The sequence below is a fragment of the Rhinatrema bivittatum genome, chromosome 9 (genome assembly GCF_901001135.1).
Source record: "Rhinatrema bivittatum chromosome 9, aRhiBiv1.1, whole genome shotgun sequence".
Taxonomy (NCBI): Eukaryota; Metazoa; Chordata; class Amphibia; order Gymnophiona; family Rhinatrematidae; genus Rhinatrema; species Rhinatrema bivittatum.
Window position 1 is genome coordinate 127,020,371 of NC_042623.1, and position 21,838 is coordinate 127,042,208.

Sequence of the window (21,838 nt, forward strand, 5' to 3'; positions counted from 1 at the left end):
TGTTGTGCTTAGCCCGAAAGGGCTGGTTCCTGGCCTGAGAACGAGGTGCTTGATAGTGAGCCCTGTAAGGGTTGAAGCACTGAGAGTTTCTACCTCTGGATGGTCTAGAAAAAGAACGCTGGTTCCTCCTCGACCTGTCTTCTGGTAGACGGGGTAATGGAGAGACACCCCATTTATTAGCCAAGTTCTCGAGATCGCTGCCGAACAGTAGGGATCCCTTAAAGGGCATTCTTGTGAGGCGCGTCTTGGAGGAAGAGTCGGCAGCCCAATTACGTAGCCAGAGCTGTCTCCTGGCTGCCACTGAGGATGACACCCCCTTGGCTGCCGTACGGACGAGGTCGGAAGCTGCGTCAGTGAGAAATGCGAGAGCTGATTCCATGTCTTCTCCCGGGGTGTTGTTTCTAGCTTGTGATAAACAGGAATGCGTCACCACGGTGCAGCAGGTCGCGATTTGTAGGGACATGGCTGCTACCTCAAAGGCTTGTTTCAGAATGGTGTCCATGCGCCGGTCATGTGTATCCCTGAGGGCCGCTCCCCCCTCAACCGGAATGGTGGTGCGCTTCACAATTGCGTTAACTATGGCGTCTACCTTGGGGCACGCCAGCAGCTCCTTGGACGCCGGGTCCAGAGGGTACATGCCTGACAGGGCCCGACCCCCTTTGAATGAAGCCTCCAGCGTGGTCCATTCCAGATCGATTAGCTGCTGTGCTGCTAGTAGGAGGGGAAAATGGTGAGCCGTTTGGCGCAGGCCCTCTAACAGGGGGTTCATTTTAGGGTCCCCTGGAGTGTCCTGGCCCGGAATGGCCAGTTCTGATAGGCATTGTGAGACCAGGCCTGGAAGATCCTCTTTCCGAAAGAAGCGTCTCATGGTCCGATATGGGTCTATCTCAGAGGGAAGTTCTCCCTCCTCGGGGGGGCTCCTCATCTTCCTCTGAGCAATCCGAATCCCCTTAAGTGGGGCTTCCGGGTGGCGAGTGGCCGTGTCTAGGTCTCAAGGGTCCAGATCATCTGGAACAGAAAGACCCATTCGAGGAGCAGACTGCATCTGGACAAAGGCGTGGATCCCCTTGAATAATTCCATCCAGGAGAGTGAAGCCGGATCTGGCCTTAGGGGCACCAGGTCTCTCGGGTTCCCTGGCTGCTCCCCGCGGCCTGCTAAGTCCGGAGTGCTCCCTGAGGAACCGCTGGGCTGGGACCGGTCCTGTCCTGGAACTCCCATGGCCTCCTCACATTGGGCACATAGTGAGTCTGCTTCCTCGCTCTGAGTGGCTCTGAGGTTGCATGCTGAGCAGAGGCTTAGAGCTCTTATGCCTGATTCTGAAGGAGCCGGCTCTGCGGACGTATGGGCTCTCTTATGCTCCATACGCTTTGCAATATGTATCGCCTATTACTATGCGCTTATCTTATGAGTGTGCGCTTATCAATCTGCGCTTAGCTGTATGCGCCTATGAACGGGCGTCTTATCAACGTGCGCCTACCAGCGGTGTCTTATGAACGTGCGCCTATGAGCATGCGCCTATCAACGGCGTCTTATGAACGTCGCCTACCAACGGCGTCTTATGAACGTGCGCCTACCAACGGTGTCCTATGAACGTGCGGTAATGAACGGGCGCCTACCAATGGCGTCTTATGAACGTGCGGCTATGAACGTGTGCCTACCAACGGCGTCTTATGAATGTGCGCCTATGAATGTGCGCCTATTAGCGCGCCTATCCGCATGCGCTTAGCAACGGGCGCATCGTCTAGGTGGCGAAGGCGAGTAGGCAGGTAAAATGGCGACCTCCTTGGCGGGCCGCCCCGTAGACAGGCCCCGCAAATCCTCACTTCCTCAGAGACCCAGTAAAGATGTACACCTTACCTTGTCTTTGGCCTTCCTGGCTGCGACCCGGGCGGTCTCCGGCTGCAGGGGGAGAGGGTGAGTACCTTCACCGCCGCGCTCAAGGAAGTGCACCCGCTACCTCTAGGCCGCGCCCGAACTCGTCTCGCTCGGGGGCCAAGTCCTCGCCGGGACCGAGGCTGCCTCTATGCCGCGCCCGAGCCCTTCTCACTCGGGGGCTAGGTCCCTGCCGCGAGTCGGCCACCGGACCAAGGCTCCTACCTCTGAGGGACCACGGAAGTCAGCTCGAGAAACTGAACTGGGTGAGGGACCGAATGGTATCACATCAGGAGTGCGGGGCTCGTCTTCAGTAGGTTTCTTCTAGGAATTTAGTCGTTGTAGAATTTGGAAACACGCTCAGCGAGCGTGAGGTAGCTCCAAACTGCTTTGGAGATGGAAATTACTGAATTGCTGCACTTCCTGCGGGGGTATATGTACCCCGTGCTGACGTCAGATCCGTCTCCAACTGCTAGCACGAGCACACTATACCCATTTGTTTTGAGTCCATCTGCTACACGCTAGGAAATATCAAGTTTAGAATCTTGAGTAAAATCAGTGGAAACAAATTCAGCAGCATTTAATTCAGAGGGGGAATTTTCAAGAAAATTTGAGAATATTGAAAACTCGCTACGTGTTTTGAATTTAAGAGTACTTAATTTCCTATAATTAAACAACTGGCTCCAATTGAACTTTTCAAGAATTGTGTGTCACAGATTTTAAAAATTCCAGATGCTTGTATGCCAGTGATCATCAAAGCATATTTTCTACCTCAGGCGAAAACTCAATCCCAGTCTGGAAAAATAAAAGATGAAAACCCATCTTTGGGAACATCACTGAATCTGTCTGAATTTTTAAAAAACTCCCAAGAGATGGAAATTACACAAAGAGGGACGTGCTTATTAACTTTTGCTTTTTCATCTGATAGGGATAATGTGTTCAGATTTTTCTTTTGATCACGTTCTTTAATGTTTTATGGGCAAAAAATTTGGGTGTATCCAGATCTTACTAGAGTACACAGATCCATCGAAAAAATTATCTTGCTCTCCAGCAAGAAGTTCAATCCAAGGGTGGGGGTGGGGGGGGGGGATTTTATGTTACAATATCCCTGTAAATGTTTGGTTAGGTACAACAATGCCAATTATGTGTTTTTTTGAACCGGACCAACTTAAGGTGCTTTTGGATGCTCCATCTGGTGAATATAAAGTGTAACTGGGGTTTCTCAGTGTTTCTTTATTTTACTACTAATGTACTGCTTGATCTTCCTTTGTGTCCCCCCCCCCCCACACACACACACACTTTTCCTAGTATTATATGGGGTTGAAGGGTTATTTTTCAAATGATCTGTCTGATTTTGTTTATGTTCCTACTTGACAATTTGTAAATCTCATTTTCTGATGCAAGATTCTTCTTGTTAATGTTAAACTGCATAAAATTAAAATAAATAAATAAATGGATATATTCACTTGTCAGAACTTACCATTTTTGATTCATAAATATAAAATGCTTTAAGCAAAGGGGGTTGAGGTGTGAGAAGGCTCTGAAGAGCTATGTCCTCCTCTGCAAGGCTGTCCACAAGAACCTTCATATAGCCACTATTGCAGAGATACAGCAACCACTGCTGCTGCTTGTCCACAGACACAATTTGGTCCAATAAAGCCAGTGCAAGCATCTGAGAATAAAAAAAGATAACATAAGCCAAAGTTAACACTGAGATTTCTCAACACTACATGATGATTAACACTATAATAATGAGACGTGGCCATTTCATGACTAGTTTTCATAGTAATATTGTAAGTCACAGCAAAGACTATTGGCCTATTCGGTCTGCCTAGATGTCGTCTTCTCTGCTTTTCTAACCCTCTGAATAGATGATCATATAGATTTCCCAATACTTAAACCAACATCAGCTACCCCTGTTTGTTTTACCCAACCTCTCAATCCTGTTTCTACCAAGATCCTTTACATCTGTCCAAATAATGCACATTATTAGGGTTACTATCACGTTTTCCCTAAGCAGGTTATCCTGCTCTTCTTGAAAGCCTAATGCAGTAATACCACTGATATAAGGGTTGTAACCATGGCAACTCTCTGCAATTTATCTCATTCTTTTGGAAATCTGATGTTGTGGTACCACATATTCTGCCCATTGGTTTATATTCTCCTCTTGTTGGCACTCTAAATTTCATTTGACTGAAGAAACACTCGGATCTCTTTCTTCATTTCTCCAAACACCCAATGCGTCATCAATGCAAGATGTCCATCCCAAGCATGTAGCTATTTAAATTTTGGAACAGATTTGGTTGCCACAACCTCTGCTGTTAGGCTATCCAAGGCATCTACCACCCTTTTAGTGAAGTAGTATTTCTCAAATTCCTATGACTCTTTGATTCTGCAACTACGTATCATGAACCCAATTTCTGCATTATAATTTCTATGAAAAATTCCACCTTTCCATACTTTATTGAAGCTTATCAAACATTTATATATTGTTCTCCCATCACCTTCTTTCCTCAAGTGCAGGGGCAGGCAACTTTGGCTCTGGAGTGCCAAAAACAGGTCTAGTTTTCAGGATATCCACAATTATGCATGACATATATCTGAATACAATGGAGGCAGAGCATGCAAATATACCTCACAGAGATTCATTAATATCCTGAAAACCAGACCAGTTTATGGCATTCCAGAGCCATAATTGACTACCCCTGCACTAGTGCATATATTTTGGGTGTCCTGAACCTCTTTGTAAGGTTTGTTTTAAAGGTACTGTATGATAACATAATAAATGACAGCAGATAAAGATCAAATTGTCATTTTGGTAACTTCTCTCTGAATTACTTAGTTTAGTTTATTAGCATTTCTATACCATTACATCAGCCATGCCTTCACAATGGTTTACAATTAAAATTTAAAAATACAATAATTATAAAAATAGGAACAGCTAAAAACTACAAAAGAGAAAGGATAAATACATTAGCTGTTACAGTAAAAGTCAAATAAGAACTATTAAGATCAAAATAATCACAAATAAAAGCTTATATACTAAAAAAAGACTAAAAATAAAATAAAATTCCTGAGAGTTAAGCACTTGATGTTAATCAATGTTCTGTAGCTGCTATCTAGGTTTCATGCTCTGTAAAGAAGTCTCATACTCAGCAAAAGCACATTTGCTGAGTCTTCAAATCAGATTTAAATTGCTTTCTTTCTGCTATCATTTCAATGTCCTTACATATGTCCAGCTTCCATATAGGAACATAGTATTAAAGGTGAGGTCTTACTAGTTACTAGTAACTTTTACAGATGTAATATTACCTCCTTTTCTCAGCTGATACCTGTACTTATGCAATGTAGAAATTACTTACCTGATAATTTCATTTTCCTTAGTGTAGACAGATGGACTCAGGACCAATGGGTATAGTGTGCTCCTGATAGCAGTTGGAGACTGAGTCAGATTTCAATCTGACGTCAGCACTACATATACCCGTGCCTGAGGATTTGCTCTCCAGCTTTCTCCTCAAAAAGCAATTATGGATATATGTGTTTGGATAATATTTTTGATTAACTTGGATAACTTGATTAACTTGAATTGGTTGTCGTGGTTTCTAGCTGGAGACCGCCAGAACACTAAACCGAGAAGTGCCAACACCTGGTAATATGGGTGTCTGAACTAGAGATAAGGGTTGGCTTACCCGTGCTTGTGTTGCACTCTGGGGGAGGTTCCCCCGAGGATTCTTAATTGCGAGGCATCCATGGGCAGGGTGCTGAGTCCATCTGTCTACACTACGGAAAACGAAATTATCAGGTAAGTAATTTCTACATTTCCTAGCGTGTAGCAGATAGACTCAGGACCAATGGGATGTACAAAAGCTACACCCAAACCGGGTGGGAGGCTGCCCGCGGCCCATTTAATACTGCTCTTGCGAATGCTGTGTTCTCCTTGACCTGAACATCCAGGCGATAGAATCTCGAGAAGGTGTGGATGGAGGACTACGTTGCCGCCCAACAGATCTCTGCAGGTGACAGCATCTTGGTTTCTGCCCAGGACACTGCCTGGGCCCTTGTGGAATGGGCCTAGACTTGTAAAGGTGGAGGCTTGCCTGCCTCTATGGAGGCCGCCTTGATTACTTCTTTGATCCAGCGGGCTATGGTTGCCCGTGAGGCCGCTTCTCCTTGCTGATGGTCCGTCTTTCGTACAGGTTCTAATCTTTCCAGGGATCGGACTAGGAGTCTGCCGACATTCAGGTGGCAAAGAAGGCGTGAGTCTTCAGAGTCCTTATGCTCGTCTGGAGATGGCAGCGAGATGGTTTGGTTTAGATGGAAGTGAGAAACCACCTTTGGCAGGAAGGAGGGTACCGTGCGCAGCTGTATGGATCCAAGCGTGAATCTGAGGAACGGCTCCCGGCATGATAGTGCTTGAAGTTCGGAGATTCGACGGGCTGAGCAGATTGCCATGAGGAACGCAGTCTTCAAGGTCACGAGCTGTAGGGAGAGACCGCGAGTTGGTCTGAACGAAGCTCCCGCTAGGAAGTCTAACACTAGATTGAGATTCCATAGGGGTATCGGCCACTTTAGGGATGGCCAAATGTGCTTGACCCCTTTTAAGAAGCAGGAGACATCTGGGTGGGCCGCTAGGCTGGTGCCGTCCACCCTGGGTCTGAAGCTGACCAGAGAGGCCAGATGTACCTTGATGGAGTTGAGGGACAACCCTTTGTTCATGCCGTCCTGCAGAAATTCCAGGATCATGGGGATTTTGACTGTTGGTGTAAGGATGTCGCGGTCCTCACACCAGGCTTCGAATATTCTCCATACTCGTATATATGTTAAGGAGGTGGAGAACTTGTGCGCTTGGAGCAGTGTGTCAATCACTGGTCCTGAGTATCCACTCTTTTTCAGGCGAGACCTCTCAATGGCCAGACCGTAAGCGAGAATCTCGTTGGGTCTTCGTGGAGGATCGGTCCTTACTGGAGTAGATCCCTGTGTGGAGGTAGGCGTAGAGGGTTTCCCGCCAAAAGTCTTCGCATGTCCGCGTACCACAGTCTTCTTGGCCAGTCCGGGGCCACTAGAAGTACCAGCCTTCTGTGGTGTTCTATCTTGCGGATGATTCTACCAGTAGTGGCCATTGAGGGAAGGCGTACAGTAGGTCCTCCTGTGGCCAGGTCTGGATGAGGGCGTCGATTTCCTGGGACAGCGGTTCCCGTCTTCGGCTGAAGAACTTGAGAACCCGGGTGTTGGACCCGGTTGCCAGAAGATCCATGGCTGGGGTTCCCCAGTGGTTTACTATCCTCTGGAAGGCTGCTGTAGACAGTGTCCGTTGCCCTGGATCCAGACTCTCTCTGCTGAGGTAGTCTGCAGTGATGTTGTCTTTTCCCGCGATGTGGGCGGTTGATATCCCCTGTAGGTTTGATTCTGCCCACATCATTAGGGGTCTATTTCCAGGGACACCTGTTGGCTTCTGGGTCCCCCCCTGGCAGTTGATGTAGGCCACTGTCGTGGCGTTGTCAGACATGACTGACTGATTTGCCCCGGAGTCTGTGGCTGAACCGGTGGCAGGCTAGTCTGACTGCTCAGGCTTCCAGTTGGTTTATGTACCATGCTGTCTCTTCTTTGTCCCATTGCCCTTGAGCCATTAGCTCCTGGCAGTGGGCTCCCCATCCCCTCAGGCTTGCATCCGTGGTGAGCAAGGTCCATTCCGGTGGGGATAGGCTTGTTCCCTCGCTCAGATGGTCTTCTTGTAGCTACCATTGTAGTAGGTTCCGAACCTTTGCCGGTAGCCGGAGGGGGGCGGAGTAGTTCTGAGACATCGGGTTCCACCGTGACAGTAGGGAATGTTGTAGGGGCCGCATGTGAGCCCTTGCCCATGGGACGACTTCTATGGTTGATGCCATGAGTCCGAGGACCTGGAGATAGTCCCATGCTGTGGGGAGAGTGGAGTTCAACAATGCTCGTAGTTGTTCCATCAATCTCCTTCTCCTAGTAGGGGGAAGGGGACTTTGTTCCATTGGTGTCGAACCAGTCTCCCAGGTAACTCTAGGGATTGGGAGAGCTGCAGGTGGCTCTTGGGTGTGTTGACGACCCACCCGAGATTCTGCAGTAGTTCCATGACTCTGGTGGTTGCTTGATGGCTTTCCTCTGGCGATTTTGCTCTGATCAGCAATCGTCCAGGTATGGGTGCACGAGGATCCCTTCTTTCCTCAGTGTCGCCGCTACTACCACCATGATCTTGGTGAATGTTTGGGGAGCCGTAGCTAGCCCGAACGGTAGGGCCTGGAACTGGTAGTGATGGCCCAATATCGCGAAGCGTAGGAAACGCTGATGGCAGCGATCGATCGGTATGTGGAGATAGGCTTCTGACAGATCCAGGGAGGTCAGGAATTCTCCCGGTTGTACCGCTTTTGTGACCGAATGCAGGGTTTCCATGCGGAATCGGGGTACCTTCAGATAGCTATTGACGGTCTTGAGGTCCAGTATGGGCTGGAACGTTCCCACTTTCTTGGGCACGATGAAGTAGATGGAATAGTGCCCAGAATTTTGTTGGTGCGTGGGCACTGGTGTCATTGCCTTTAGGGCAAGTAGGTTTGATAGTGTGGTTTCCACTCCCTTCCTCTTGGAGGGGGTCATGGCATGGAGAAATCACAAACTTGTCCGGGGGGATGCTGTGGAAGTCCAAATAGTATCCCTCTCGGATGATGGATAGGACCTAATTGTCAGATGTTATTTCGACCCATCTTTGGTAGAATAGGATAAGCCTGCCTCCTATGATCTCTTCCTGTAGATGGGTCTGCTGATTCTCATTGCGTGTTGCGGCTGGGGCCACGTCCCGCGTCGGCTCCTCTTTTGTTGTGTCTGTTCCGAAAGGACTGCCCCTTGCTGGCGGGGTGGGGGGCTTGGTAAGGGTTTTTGTATGGTCTATAACACTGGGATCTTCTGCCCTTGGGTGCCCGGGGAGAAGGGCGTTGGTTCCTCTTGTTCCTGTCCTCCGGTAGACGGGGTACTGGGGACTTGCCCCATTTGTTGGCTAATCTGTCCAGGTCGCTTCCGAATAGGAGTGATCCTCTAAAGGGTATTCTCGTGAGCCTTGTCTTAGAGGTCGCGTCGGCGGACAAGCTTCGGAGCCAGAGCTGTCTTCTGGCTGCCACTATGGACGAGAGGTTCCTGGCTGAGGTGCGTACCAGGTCTGAGGTCACATCCGTGAGGAATGATATTGCTGGGTCTAATGCCTCGATTGGAGTAGTTGCGTCCCTGGCCATAGCCAGGCAGGCATGTGATACCATGGTGCAGCAGGCAGCGATCTGTAAGGTCATAGGTGATACATCGTAAGACTGCTTGAGGATGGATTCCTGCCGTCTGTCATTGGCATCCTCAAGTGAAGCTCCTCCCTCGACTGGTATGGTAGTGCGCTTTGTGGTGGCGCAGACCAGGGTGTCGACCTTGGGAAACCTCAGGAGTTCCTTCGTTGCAAGGTCCAAGGGGTAGAGAGCTTGACCTTCCTTAAAGATGGCCTCTGGAGCGTTCCATTCCAGGTCGATCAGTTGTTGTACAGCCTGTAGCGTAGGTAAATGGCGTGAGGTCTGGCAGACACCGGCCAGGAAGGGGCTCGCCTTGGACTCTTGCTGTATTGCATGTGTCCGGGATGACCAATGCCTTCAGACTCGTGGCTATGAGATCTGATCATTCGTCTTTTGGGAAGAAGCACATCATGGTACAATATGGTTCCGTTAATGGAGGGAGTTCCCCCTCTTCCAGGGGTTCTGATTCCTCCTTCGAATCATCTGTATTCCTTAAGGAGAGGTATTTGTCTAGGGCAGGGGTCCCCAACCACCGGTCCGCGGACCGGGACCGGGCCGTGGGAGTTTTTTGCCGGTCCGCGGCGCTGCCAAGCACCGGCAGGTGTGTCGCGCGCTCCCGGTCTCTCCCGCTGCTGTTGCCGCCGGGCTGTCAGCACGTTCAAGCCCAGTGGGAACGGCAGCGGTGCTAGAAGAAGCTGTGGCACCTGCGGCTGGCCTTTTCTTCTTCCCGCGCCTGCCCCCCTCCCGTGACCCGGAACAGGAAGTGATACACGGAGCGGTGCGCGGGAAGGAGAAAGAGCCGTGCCGCGTGATAAAGTAGCAGCGGCGGCGGCTGCAGCGTCGGTCCCCAAGCAATAGAAGCAGCCGGTAATCGGGAAAGGAGACAGCAGCATGAGCCTCCCGCGGCCGATGGGATTCTTCTTTCTTGGCCTGCGGGAGCTGCTGCAGCTCCCATTTGTGCTCGGGGGGGAGAAGAGGAAGTGAGTGAGAGAAAGAGAGAGAAGCAGCCAGCCAGCCTGTGTGTGTGATTGACTGGTCAGAGAGCTGATGTGTGTGTGTATGTGAGAGACAATGAAAGTGACTACTCAAGGAGATGACTGATGTGTATGTGAGAGTGTGAGACATTAGTCAGGGAGGTGACTGATGTGTGTGTGTGAGAGAGAGAAAAAGCATGGAAGTGAGAAGTCTGGGTATGTGGGAAAGCATGAGCGTAAGAAGCCTGGTGTTGTGGGGGTGAAAGAAAGCATGGGAGTGAGAAACCTGGGTGAGTGTGCATGCATGAGAGAGAGAGACTGCTTGGTAAGGTGACGGTGTGTGTGAGAGAAAAAGACTGGTGTGTGTGAATGTGAGAGAATGTGATTCAGGGAATGAGAAGCCTGTGCACGTGGAGAGTGAGCATGGAAATGAGAGAGACTGGTGTGTGTGTAACAGAGAGAAAGTGATTATGGGAATGAGAAGCCTGTGCATGTGAAGAGAGTGAGCATGAGTGTGAGAAACCTGGGTGTGTGTGAGACACAGCATGGGAGGGAGAAGCCTGTATATCTGAAAGAGAACATGAGAGTGGGAAGCCTGTTTGTGTGTGTGTATGCATGAGCGAGATCAGGTGACTGGTGTGTATGTGTGTGTGAGAGAGAAATAAAGTGATTATGGGAATGAGAAGCCTGTGCATGTGAAGAGAGTGAGCATGGGAGTGAGAAACCTGGGTTTGTGTGAGACACAGCATGGGAGGGAGAAGCCTGTATATCTGAAAGAGAACATGGGAGAGAGAGACTGGTGAGTGTGTGTGTGTGTGTGTGTGTGAGAGAGAGAAAGAAAGTGATTATGGGAATGATAAGCCTGTGCATGTGGAGAGAACAAGCATGGGAGTGAGAGACTGGTGGGTGAGTGAGTGAGTGAGTGTGTGTGTGTGTGTGTGTGTGTGTGTGAGAGACACAGAGAAAGTGATTATGAGAGTGAGAAGCCCATATATGTAAGTAGAACACGGGAGTGGGAAGCCTGTGTGTGTGTGTATGGCATGAGAGAAACTGTTCAGGAAGGTGACTGGTGTGTGTGTGCGCCAAAGACTGTTTGGGAGATTGGTGTGTGAGAGACAGAAACTGGTCATGGGGGCATGACTGGTATGGTGTGTGTGTGTGTGAGAGACATGGGCACTAAGGAAGAGGACCATAAGTATAGAGCTTAGCTTCTACTGCTGCTTCTGGTGAGTGCCACGGCCTGCAGGGAAGGGGAGTAGGAGAGCTGCTGGAGGGGGTAAGTAAAGGTGGCTTTTTAAGTTTATTTTTCTTGAATGCCATTTTAATTGTGTGATGTCTGCTTTTTTGAAATATTTTATTGGTGTTTGGAGAATGTTTAATAGTTTTTGTGAGTTTTTAATTGTTGGATGTTATTCTGTTCATAGCTGTTTTGAAACATTTATTCTGCTTATTAGTATAGTTTTACAATTATTTCTGTGTGGGGATCTATAGCTGCTTGCTAGTTCTGTTTTCCTAATAAGAGGTGTATTGGTTTTTAGGACCTGATTTAATATTTGTAGTGTTGCCTTTTCATAGATAGGGTTGCTCCTCTGTTTGAGTGTATTCCATAATACAGGTGTAACTGTGTGCGGATTAGTTTATAGATCCTGGGAGTATGTTAGGTCGGTTCTGTGTCTGTTACCGAGATGAGATATTTTGCTAGCATGTAAGCGTTTGTATCGGTCTTATTTGTTGTGTTTTCTCAGAGGACATGCATTGGTGGTAAACTGCTGTCTTTTCATAAGTAGGGCTTTTGAGCCTGAAAGTAGAAGGAGTTTGAGTTGCTGTTACTGAGATGTCACCAGAACATCTTTTTTGTAGGGTGAGTTGTATGGGGAATGTCATAATTCTGCTTTACATCCATTATTGTGGGTCAGGGGGGTTCCTGTGGATACAAACTGTACTTTTACATCTAGCCCCATGACGATCATGGGTCAGTGTGCCATGCATGTGAGAACCTATGATGAGTTGAGTCACATTCACATTATAAATGTGAATGTGACTCAATAATTAAATAAATGAGCACTAAAATCCAACCCCCTCCATAACCCCGCCCCCATATGACCAAAGCCCCGCCCCTACCCCGCCCTGCCGGGCCATGGAAAAATGGTCTTGCTTGAAGCCGGTCCCTGGTGCAAAAAAGGTTGGTGACCACTGGTCTAGGGGAGGCTCATCTGGTGGAGGCCGGGAGGGGCCTGGGACGTTCTGGACCACTGGCGGGGGTTGTGGTTGTGCCGCTGGTGGCCTTGTCTGTGTGTAGATGTAGGATTGCAGCTCAGCGAAGAATCCCGCCCAGGTCAAGTTGCCTGGGACCTCATTGGGTCCGACAGCACTCCCCGAGGGCCCCCGACTGTGGAGGGGCCGAGTCGGGAAAAGAGAGGTCCGGGGTAGTCTCGCTGGTGGATTCGGAGTCCTCTACAGGCTGAGGGGGACCTTGTCTCGGCTCCCCCCGAGCTTCTTCGCATAGCGGGCACAGGGCGGAGGTCACCTCGGGCTGCGCCGCTCTCAGGTGGCATGCCGGGCAGAGGACTGGACCTTTAAGCTGTCTTGGATGGCGGTGCCATGATTTGCGTGTGTATCCTGTACAGGTGCGTGTGCCGGGAGGCCTGGTTATGCGTTCCGGGTGCGCGTAGGAATGGAAGATGCGCGCGTGGCTGTGCGTGCGGGCCTAGTTGTGCGCTTGGCACCCCTGAGCGTGCCGTTGTGCGCCTGGCCCCGATGCGCGCGCCGCTGTGCGCACGGCATAGATGCGCGCGCATGTGCACGCGCATGTGCACAAGTACTTTGTGCGCCCGGCTGGCTGCTGTGCGCACAGCTCAGTTGTGCGGATGATGCAGCGACCTGGGGGGGGGAAGGCGCCAGCGACCACGCGGTAAGATGGCGGTCCCCCCAGGGGGTCTCCACGTGGGAGGACCCTCTTGCCGGATCGGGGTCTAGCCTGGACGGGGCTGCTCAACCCGAATGTACAGATGCCGAAGGGACGATCTGTGCGGCTGTCCGAGCCTCGGAGACCGGAGACTTAGAGAAAGTTTTCTTCCTTACCTTGTCTCGGCACTTCCCGGATCTCAGCAGGGCGGTCTTCGGTTGCGGGGGGGGGAGGGAATTACCTTCACTGCTGCGCTCAGTTCTGCACCTGCTGCCTCTCAGCCACTCCCTTTTCAGGGGGGGGCTAAGTCCAAGCCGGGTCGGCTAACGGACCGAGACTGCCTCTCAGCTGCTCCCTTTCCCAGGTGCTAAGTCCACGCCGGGACCGAGGCTTACTTCTGAGCGATCTCGGAAATCACCTGAGGAAATCTCGACTGGGGGAGGGACCTTAGGTATTACCGCAGGAGAACGGGGCTCGTTTTGGAGGTAAGTTTTTCTTTGTTTCTTCTTTAAATTTGGAGTTTGATTTTCTAACGCTGTGCAAGCGTGTGTGAAGTCCCGAACTGCTATGGAGATGGAAAAAACTGGAGCGCAAAGCCTCGTGCACGGGTATATGTAGTGCTGACGTCAGATTGAAATCTGACTCAGTCTCCAATTGCTATCAGGAGCACACTATACCCATTGGTCCTGAGTCCATCTGCTACACGCTAGGAAAATGATGTTTCCCTATAAACCCAGTAATTGTGTCTTTCATTACATTCATCACCTACCCTTCCTATTTCATGACCATCACAGGCATCTCGACAAACTACTTCCATAAGGGCAGTGCCATAGCTCTCGATGATATCTAAATTTTCTCGCTGCAGTTTACTGAATGGGTCCTCAGGAGCTGTCAACTGCTCCCACATTGTCTTCTTGACTAAAGAGGAAATAATAGTGTTAAAGCATCAACAAAAGAAAGGACATGTAAGGCATTTTCAATTCATGTCTTAACTATCAGAAAGCTGGGATCCTTAATCAGTTTTCATTCAAAGGCATCTCTCAGAAACCAGAATACCTGATTCAATGCTCTATGTCTAAAGAAGGTGAATACTGTACCTGCTTCCAGGGTGTCTGGCTCATCTGGTCTCTGGGCAATCTGAAGATAATAGAGAAGTGCTCCATACAGGTGTGCTCTGACTCGCTGGAACCCACCACCTATTCAACCGTTAGAGAGAAAACAAATCAGAATCTAGAGCATAAGTACTAAAGATTTAAACCCAACCATCTTCTCTGGATTCACTTAACGGACAAATGTTAAAGCTATAGTATCTTTTGAGAACAAGTGTAATAAATAATATAAAGGGGGTGTGTGGGGGGGGGGGGGGGAGAGGAGAAATCCCAGGCATCTAGGTGGGTTAAAGCAGCTCTGGTTGCGAAGAGAAGCCCCCCTACCAATAAAGCCTGTGAAGGCTCCTGAAAAGGTAATACCAAAACTATTTTGCCACTGTAACCCAGTGCTAAAGGGTTGCAAAGAAAAGAAACAGGTAAAGGGAGGTAGAGAAGAGGCTGGAGAAAAAGCATGAGAAGTAGGAGGATGAGATTATAGGCAAGCATGGTGAAGATGATGAGAGATGGAGGGGAGAGAGAAGCTGGAGGCAGAAGAGAGGAAAGTAAGAAAATAAAGGGTACAAAATGAACAAAACAACAAAATAAATAACAGACAGACATACGATAAGGTAAAAACGTTTCCCTGGCTCACAACATTTTTTTTCTGGCACCCAAATTTCTGGAGATCTTTTTACCCTTGCATATATTATTTCAAGAGTGAACTAACTATACTCATACAAACAGCACTACCATTTGATTCCAGTATATCAAACATTTTCAATGTTTTTTCAACTTCTGTGAACACCCTATTCAAGGTACTCTGATATGTAGCGTAGGGTTTGCATAGTGTAGAGAACATGGTGACTGGAAGAAAAAGAAGCTACTACTGAAACAAAAAAACCCGCAACAACCAAGCTGCTTGTTGAATGTTCTTAATGTGATAGGTATTGCTTGTGACATGTAATGCAAAGCGGTAGATATTTAAAAGCCATTTAGATGGAAAATTCACAAGTTATCTAGACTGATAACTTGGGTTATATAGCCATATTGAGCCTCTTATCCAGCTAAATTACAGCTGGATGTGTTATTATCCAGCTATAGTTTAGCCATATATAAAAGGGGAGTTTTAAGGGCATTCCAGTGAGGAGGTCCCATTATCTGGCTAACTTAGCCGAATATCTGGTATATCCGGCTAAATTATCCAGATAACTTTAGACCTGCTCGGAAGCATGTCTAAAGTTATCCAGCCTCATGTGGCCGCATAACTTTAGACTTAGTCTGCTATATTCAAAAGAATATAACCAGTTATGTTCCAGTTAAAAAAACAAAACAAAAAACCCTCACATCGCGGCATATACCCTGCCTCCCTTCCACCTGAGTTACAAAGGCCCTATGGGGCTGAACTTGCCACTCCTTTCCCAAAACGGCTCATTTCATGTTTAAGATAAAATTATTGGGTTCCGGAGTGTCCCCCCCCGTTTTAATTTTTTTTCAGCATCTCTCACGAGCTCCAGATCACCCCCAACTCTTTTCCTTCTACACCCCCTGCCCTGTATCTTTATTTGTAGTTGGCCTCCTGGATTGCGGTAGCCTCTTTCTGTGATCCTGGACCAGCACTTCTGCTGCTATGCTTTTACCATTGCTAGGCTACTACAATGGATGCTTGATATGCTGTTTTTGATTGAAACTTCTCTTTCAAAATCTGATTTACCTTTACTAAATTTGACTTGCCCTAAGGGATATTCTTTACCTCATGAGGAAAGAATAGGAAAAAGGGGAGGGGTTGTGGGTGGGTGTTAAAAAAAAAAACCAAAAAAAACCAACTTAAGTCCCATCTTGTTTGCAGCCCTATTCTACACTAATTGGTAATGGATGTGAGAGTCTCGATGTGAGGGTTAATGGATGGCTTATAGCTTTGTTTTACTGTCCCCCCACGAATTTTAAAACAAGATTTGACATTTTTCTTTGAATTTCTTACCTCTGTCTTTGGTAACTGATAAAATTGTAACTATTGGAGGCTTTAATATACATTTTGACTAGACCATGAGCTATTTATAAAGAATTCCTTGTTCTTTTGGTCTCACTCCATTTGAAACCTTTGGTTTTTTTTCAGGGACAGACAGAAATGGCCAATTGCTATATCAGATTTTGGTTCCTGATATGATAGCTGGTTAATTTCTAATTACCAACCTTAAGATTCAGCTAATTTCTTGATCTGACCATCATATTGTTCTGTTTACCTTTTCTCTTTCTGGCTCTAATTTTGACAAAACAGGAAAAGCATACACCATTAAAGTTGCCACTGGACAGAGTGATCCAGATGTTTTTAAAAATGAGTGGATCTCCTTGCTTAGGAAATATGATGTTGAGATTACAAGGGGAATTTAAGAGGGGAGGGTTGTGGGTGGGTGTTGAGCTATTAGCTACATTCTTGAGGTAACGAGTATGATCTTGAACTACCGGATATTTACTGGATTATTAATACGGCTGTATAAGAGTCTCCTTTGCTGACCCGGCGTTCCACACTGCCGAAAACTCTTGGGTCATGGAACAGTCCCAGCAGTCTGACTGCTCCCAGCCTGCACAAAGTCAGCACAGATTTTCTCCTGCACTGACTGCCAGGTTCTATTTTGAGCTCCTCATGGCTCACAACATGTGTCTTGGGGAAAAATTTCAACAAAAGTAAACCAGCTGCAAACCTTCTAGTTTGGTTCCTAACAATTCACTAATGCCTGCTGTGGCTGTGCCCCTGCTGTACAGGGAATGTAGGAAAACACTCTCCTCTGCAGAGCTCTCTGTTCATTTTTTTTTTTTTGACCACTGACCCTGAAGGATAAAGACTTTAAAGGTGCAGCTTTAACCTCATGCAGAGAGAGAGAGAAAGAAAGAGAGAGAGGAAGCAGGACAAGTAGGAGACAAGGAAATAAGAATGGGAGGAGGTGGAGAGAACCAGTGGAGAGAAGGGTTAAGTAAAATGCTCTTCCATCCTGGAAGTCCCTCTCAGCCCCTGACACTGTACTGCTCAGAGAGAGGTAGCAGAAGGCTGTCATCTCTGGAGCCGCCCCTCCACCTCCGTCCAAAAGGACAGCTGCGTCCAGATCTGGCTCAACTGAGGGAGGGAGACTAGATTGTCACCTCCGGAGTCCTCAATCCTAATTCAGCCAACCAGGCCTGAATCCACAATACATTATGTACCAACCATCATATACTGAAGACAGAGAATACTAGGGATAATACTGGCAGACTGGTGTCAGCACAGAGAAATATACCCTCTGCAAGCTCCTCTCAGACCTGGGCCTCTCCTACTACGTCTATGCAGACGACGTCCAGATCCTACTCCTTTTGAAAGAGAACATACAGAACACATTACTACAATGGGAGTCTCACTCATACCAAATACAAAAACTTCTAACTCAGATATCACTCACTCTCAACCACAAGAAAACCGAAATACTATACATATCAAACAAACCCCCCACAAAAAGCATTCAAAACCCCTTGATCACACAACCTAACACTCAACTCGCATCAATCGTAAAAGACCTAGGCGTCACCTTAGACTCCGAACTAAACCTAAAAAACCACATCAACGCAATAATAAAAGAGGGCTACTTCAAGCTACAGGTCTTCAAAAAAACTCAAAACCCTCCTATTCAACCATGACTACTGGTCAGTGCTCCAGGCCCTCCAATTCTCCAAGCTAGACTATTGCAGAGGTTTGAGGGTGGACGCTGGGAGCCCGAGGAGGAGGGAGTTGCAACTACTGCAAAATGCAGCTGCCAGATCTATCACAAACAGCAAATGCTCCACCCACATCACTCCCATTCTTAAAGACCTCCACTGGCTCCCCATAACCCACAGAATACAATACAAAACTCTAATCCTCATGCATAAGACCATCAACAATGAAAAGGTAGACTGGCTAAAGGGCACCCTCCAACCACACAACTCGCAAAGAAACCTCCGATCCAAAAACACCGGACTACTAACCATTCCTTCCCCCAAACTGGCCCACCTTACCACAACAAGAGAACGCGCCATCTCAACTACAGGCCAGTCACTGTGGAATAAACTCCCGACCCGAATCAGAACGGAACCCTCAACCCAGAAATTCAAGATCATCCTAAAAACATGGCTATTCCAGAAAGCCTTCCAGCCAACAAGTTAACTTCATCTCCCCCCACCCTACAACCATGGTTAAACTCACTCCTTTCCTCAGCCCCCCAGCACCCCCTCCAAGCCCCCAACAGCCCCTCCCCACCACTCTCCCACTTCAGCCACCGAGCCCTTATTCAAGTGTCTTAACTGCCAGTTATTTATTATTTACCCCCTCAAGAAGAATAAGGCACCGCTATTTCAGCATCTCATACTCCCTTATGTTCCAAACTAGAGTTCCAAATGGTTAAATTAAGTCACTTTGTTTCTTTGTATATCATACGATAGTTCCAAACTGTTAAAATTTTATGTTATCTTATTCTGTTATGATGTAAAAATAATAAGAGACAGTTGTCATATCATATGAGTTACTCTGTAAACCGATGTGATATTCCATGGTATAGAAAAACTAAATAAATAAATAAGGAGTGACATCAGTGAACATGTTGATCTCTGTCTTCATCTGCTGGTAGTCAAGCATAACCCACTGGTCTGGTCTGGTTGAAGAATATACAATGTATATAATAGAGACCAAAAAAAAGCATAAAAAAATTGTAGAACACTTATTCCAACACAAAAGAATGAAAACATAGGAACAAGACTAAGAGCTAAGAAATAGAAATATTGACATTGTGAGTAAACTAGATAGTGATGCTGCTTTAAAATGAGGTACACTGTACCTGTTTTCAGAATGAAGTCCAGCAGTTTTTGCAGAATGATGTGAAGGGATGAGTCTCCGATGGAAGAAAACCCCACAAAAATAGCCTCAGTACTAGGAGACGTTCTGAAAGATCCTTCTGGCACCAGAACATATTGGGTCTGTCCAAGCATGGGCAATGTTAGTGACTGCTTCCGATCTGTACGCACAGACTGACTCAGGTGGGCAGTTAAAGTGAACACAGCCCCAGCCACTATTGGCATCAACTCCTGTGCTGCATCGTCATCTAGGATCTGATAGGGAAAGTACAAAGAGAGTTATTTTGGGGGTAAACAAAAGGCCAGTAACCATTGGGTTAGTACTTAAAATTGGGTGCTATCCATGGACATTTTCATTGCAAAAACAAAATTATGGGTCTTGGTTGATGCTGATAGGACATCTGTTTCCATTTCAGTGGTGCTGTAACTCACATATTAATTTGTTAGGCAGCAGCCTGCTCCCATATCAGCCTCCTCTTAGGACCATGGAGGACTACAATGCAGCTAGATATGTGCACGAGAAGAAATGCAAAAGGAAAAAATCTTTTAAAGTAAAATTGTGTTATACAGCTGGTTAGAATGAAAGAAGATCAGAAGTTCACAGTGTCCAACCTCCTGTTGAACAGATATCATATACAAATGGAAAAGTACAGTGAAAAAAACCCTATGTTGCGTACCTGTAATGTGTTCCCCGTAGACAGTAGGATAATGAGTCATAAATGTGGGTGATGTCATCTGATGGCACCATAATGGAGCTAACTCCTTCACAGAAGCCATTTCTGGGTATGCATGGATCTTCCTGCACAGCAGTTGTCACTGCAAGAGCCTTCTCAGTCTTATATATGTTTAGGTAAGCCAACTCCAAAAAGTAGAAGCGGGAGGGAATGAATGACTCATTTCCTTTCTATCTGTGGAGATCACTCATTACAGAAAAGCATCTTACCTAAGTGGCCAAGCTGGGTCAGACTAATGGTCCATCTGGCCCAGCATTCTTTTTTTTTTTGTCAAAATAGTTTTTATTGAGTCAGGAGCAACGATCAGGCCGCAAAACAAACAAAACAGCTCCACACCAGCTTCCGAGGTACAAGAAAGAATACCAAGCATAAACACAACCCTCTCACAACAGCATATTCCCAGGAATGGCCAGCAGCTTACACAAACAGTAACGTACCGACCGCTGATCCGTGACCCCTATTGTCTTTTCCTTATTTTCCCCCACCACAGACCCCGAATCAGCAATAGCAAGACCTCCCTCCCCCCTAAACAAAGCCCGCCGTGTAGAGCTTACTCTGCTGGCCCAGCATTCTATTTCAGACAATGGCCCCAGAGTCACCAGATGAAAACGAGAATTAATCTACTCACTCCACTTACGGCCTAAGCAGAAACTTGGCTGGCTGGTGCCATTTTAGTTCAGTCAGGGCAGCGTCCAGAGTTTAGGGGGCACTCTGGACCCTACTAGGACACTAAGGATACTAAAAGTATGGCCTGATGGAGTTTGGCTGGGGGGGGGGGGGGGGGGCAGAGGATGGGGAAGGGATTAATTGCTTCAATGGAGCATGGTTGGGGATGGGAGGAGCCTTTGCTAAGAGAGAGATATATATATTTAATTTTAGTGCCTTGAGCCTGTCTTTAGAGGTAGTAGGGGGTCTCAGAAACCCAGTGAGGGGGGTGGGGAAGATCATTCAGGCCCGTTAACTAGCAGCATGAGAGCATCAGAATTTGCATTAGTGCCCTGATGCTCTTGAAGAAAAAGTTAGCTACAACTCCAAGCTACATTTTATTTCCATGAAATTGACTAATAATGAGCTGCCTTGCACGTATTGCATGCAAAGTAGCTCATTACCATATTTGCATTATTGGGGGCAAAACAACACTCAGTATTTTAAATACAGAGCACTAGGACTAATGCAAGGCATTGACTGTATGATAAATGCTGTTTACCATGTAGATAAATGAACCCCTATGTTTGTACCTTAGGCAACAGAGGATGAATTTATCTGCCAAAAGTCACAAAGTGTCAGCAGGATTTGAAACCACTTTCCTGGTTCTCAGCATGCTGCTCTAACCAGTAGGTGACTCCTCCACTCTAGTGGTCTGTGCCACACTATTTTCTTTTCCTCCAATTCCATTAGAACAGAAGCCAAAAAAGGCTCTGGAAAAAGACTTAATAAAAGAACTACTTGCAGTAATTTCTGGTGGTCTTTAAGTAGATCACTATAGCACCTAGCCTAATACTGATCTGAGAAGATCTACTGAAAAATGGGGTGGTCATTTGGCAGACTCAAACACACATGGTCAATTCTTAAATTAATGGCAGCTTGTATAGAAGGGTACAAGAGGGGGTGCTTTTCCTTTCCACTTGATCTGATAAATATGCATTTAAGGTACAATGTGGTAGTTCTAAGAGGCCAGCTTAGCTTTTTGCAGGAGACAATGTACCTTCTGCAGCAGAATATTTCATCCTTGGGGAAGATTTAAAATTGCTGACGAAAATTGTACCAGAGTTGATTCAGGGTGATCACAGTTCATCTCCAAGCTCTGTGAAAAGTTGTTTGGCCATATTGCTGTGAAAATCATGCCTGCACAGTGATAATTGGTTGAGGACTCTTTCTCCAGGCCAACTGATGATATGATTAGCATTAATCAATCAGTGTTTCTAGACGTTTCAAACCTTTTCTGGAGTATGTTTCCCACAGCTAGCCACAGAATATGGAACATATCTTCTCATTCAATTCAGGGTTTTTTCATAGTATAGCAGGTTACAGGTTCTTTTCACCTTCATTAACAGTAAGTTTATAGTACCTGATCCAGGTCAGAATATTCCAGTTAACTTTCACATATATTTTATTTATTTTTATTTT

At 47.0% G+C, this 21,838-nt stretch overlaps 1 protein-coding gene across 4 annotated transcripts in view; it reads right to left on the reverse strand.

Annotated features, from left to right (window-relative positions):
* Positions 1-21,838, reverse strand: part of NUP205 (nucleoporin 205) — a 558,669-nt gene that overhangs the window by 162,777 nt on the left and 374,054 nt on the right. For all 4 annotated transcript variants that reach the window (XR_003858760.1, XM_029616971.1, XM_029616970.1 and 1 more), the window contains 4 exons: positions 18,962-19,232; positions 14,136-14,234; positions 13,808-13,956; positions 3,354-3,545 (listed from right to left, as the gene is read on the reverse strand). Coding sequence is in view for 3 of the 4 variants with exons in the window: in XM_029616971.1 (XP_029472831.1) it covers positions 3,354-3,545; positions 13,808-13,956; positions 14,136-14,234; positions 18,962-19,232 (711 nt within the window). In the remaining variant the exon portion in view is untranslated. The remainder of the gene's footprint in view (positions 1-3,353; positions 3,546-13,807; positions 13,957-14,135; positions 14,235-18,961; positions 19,233-21,838) is intronic.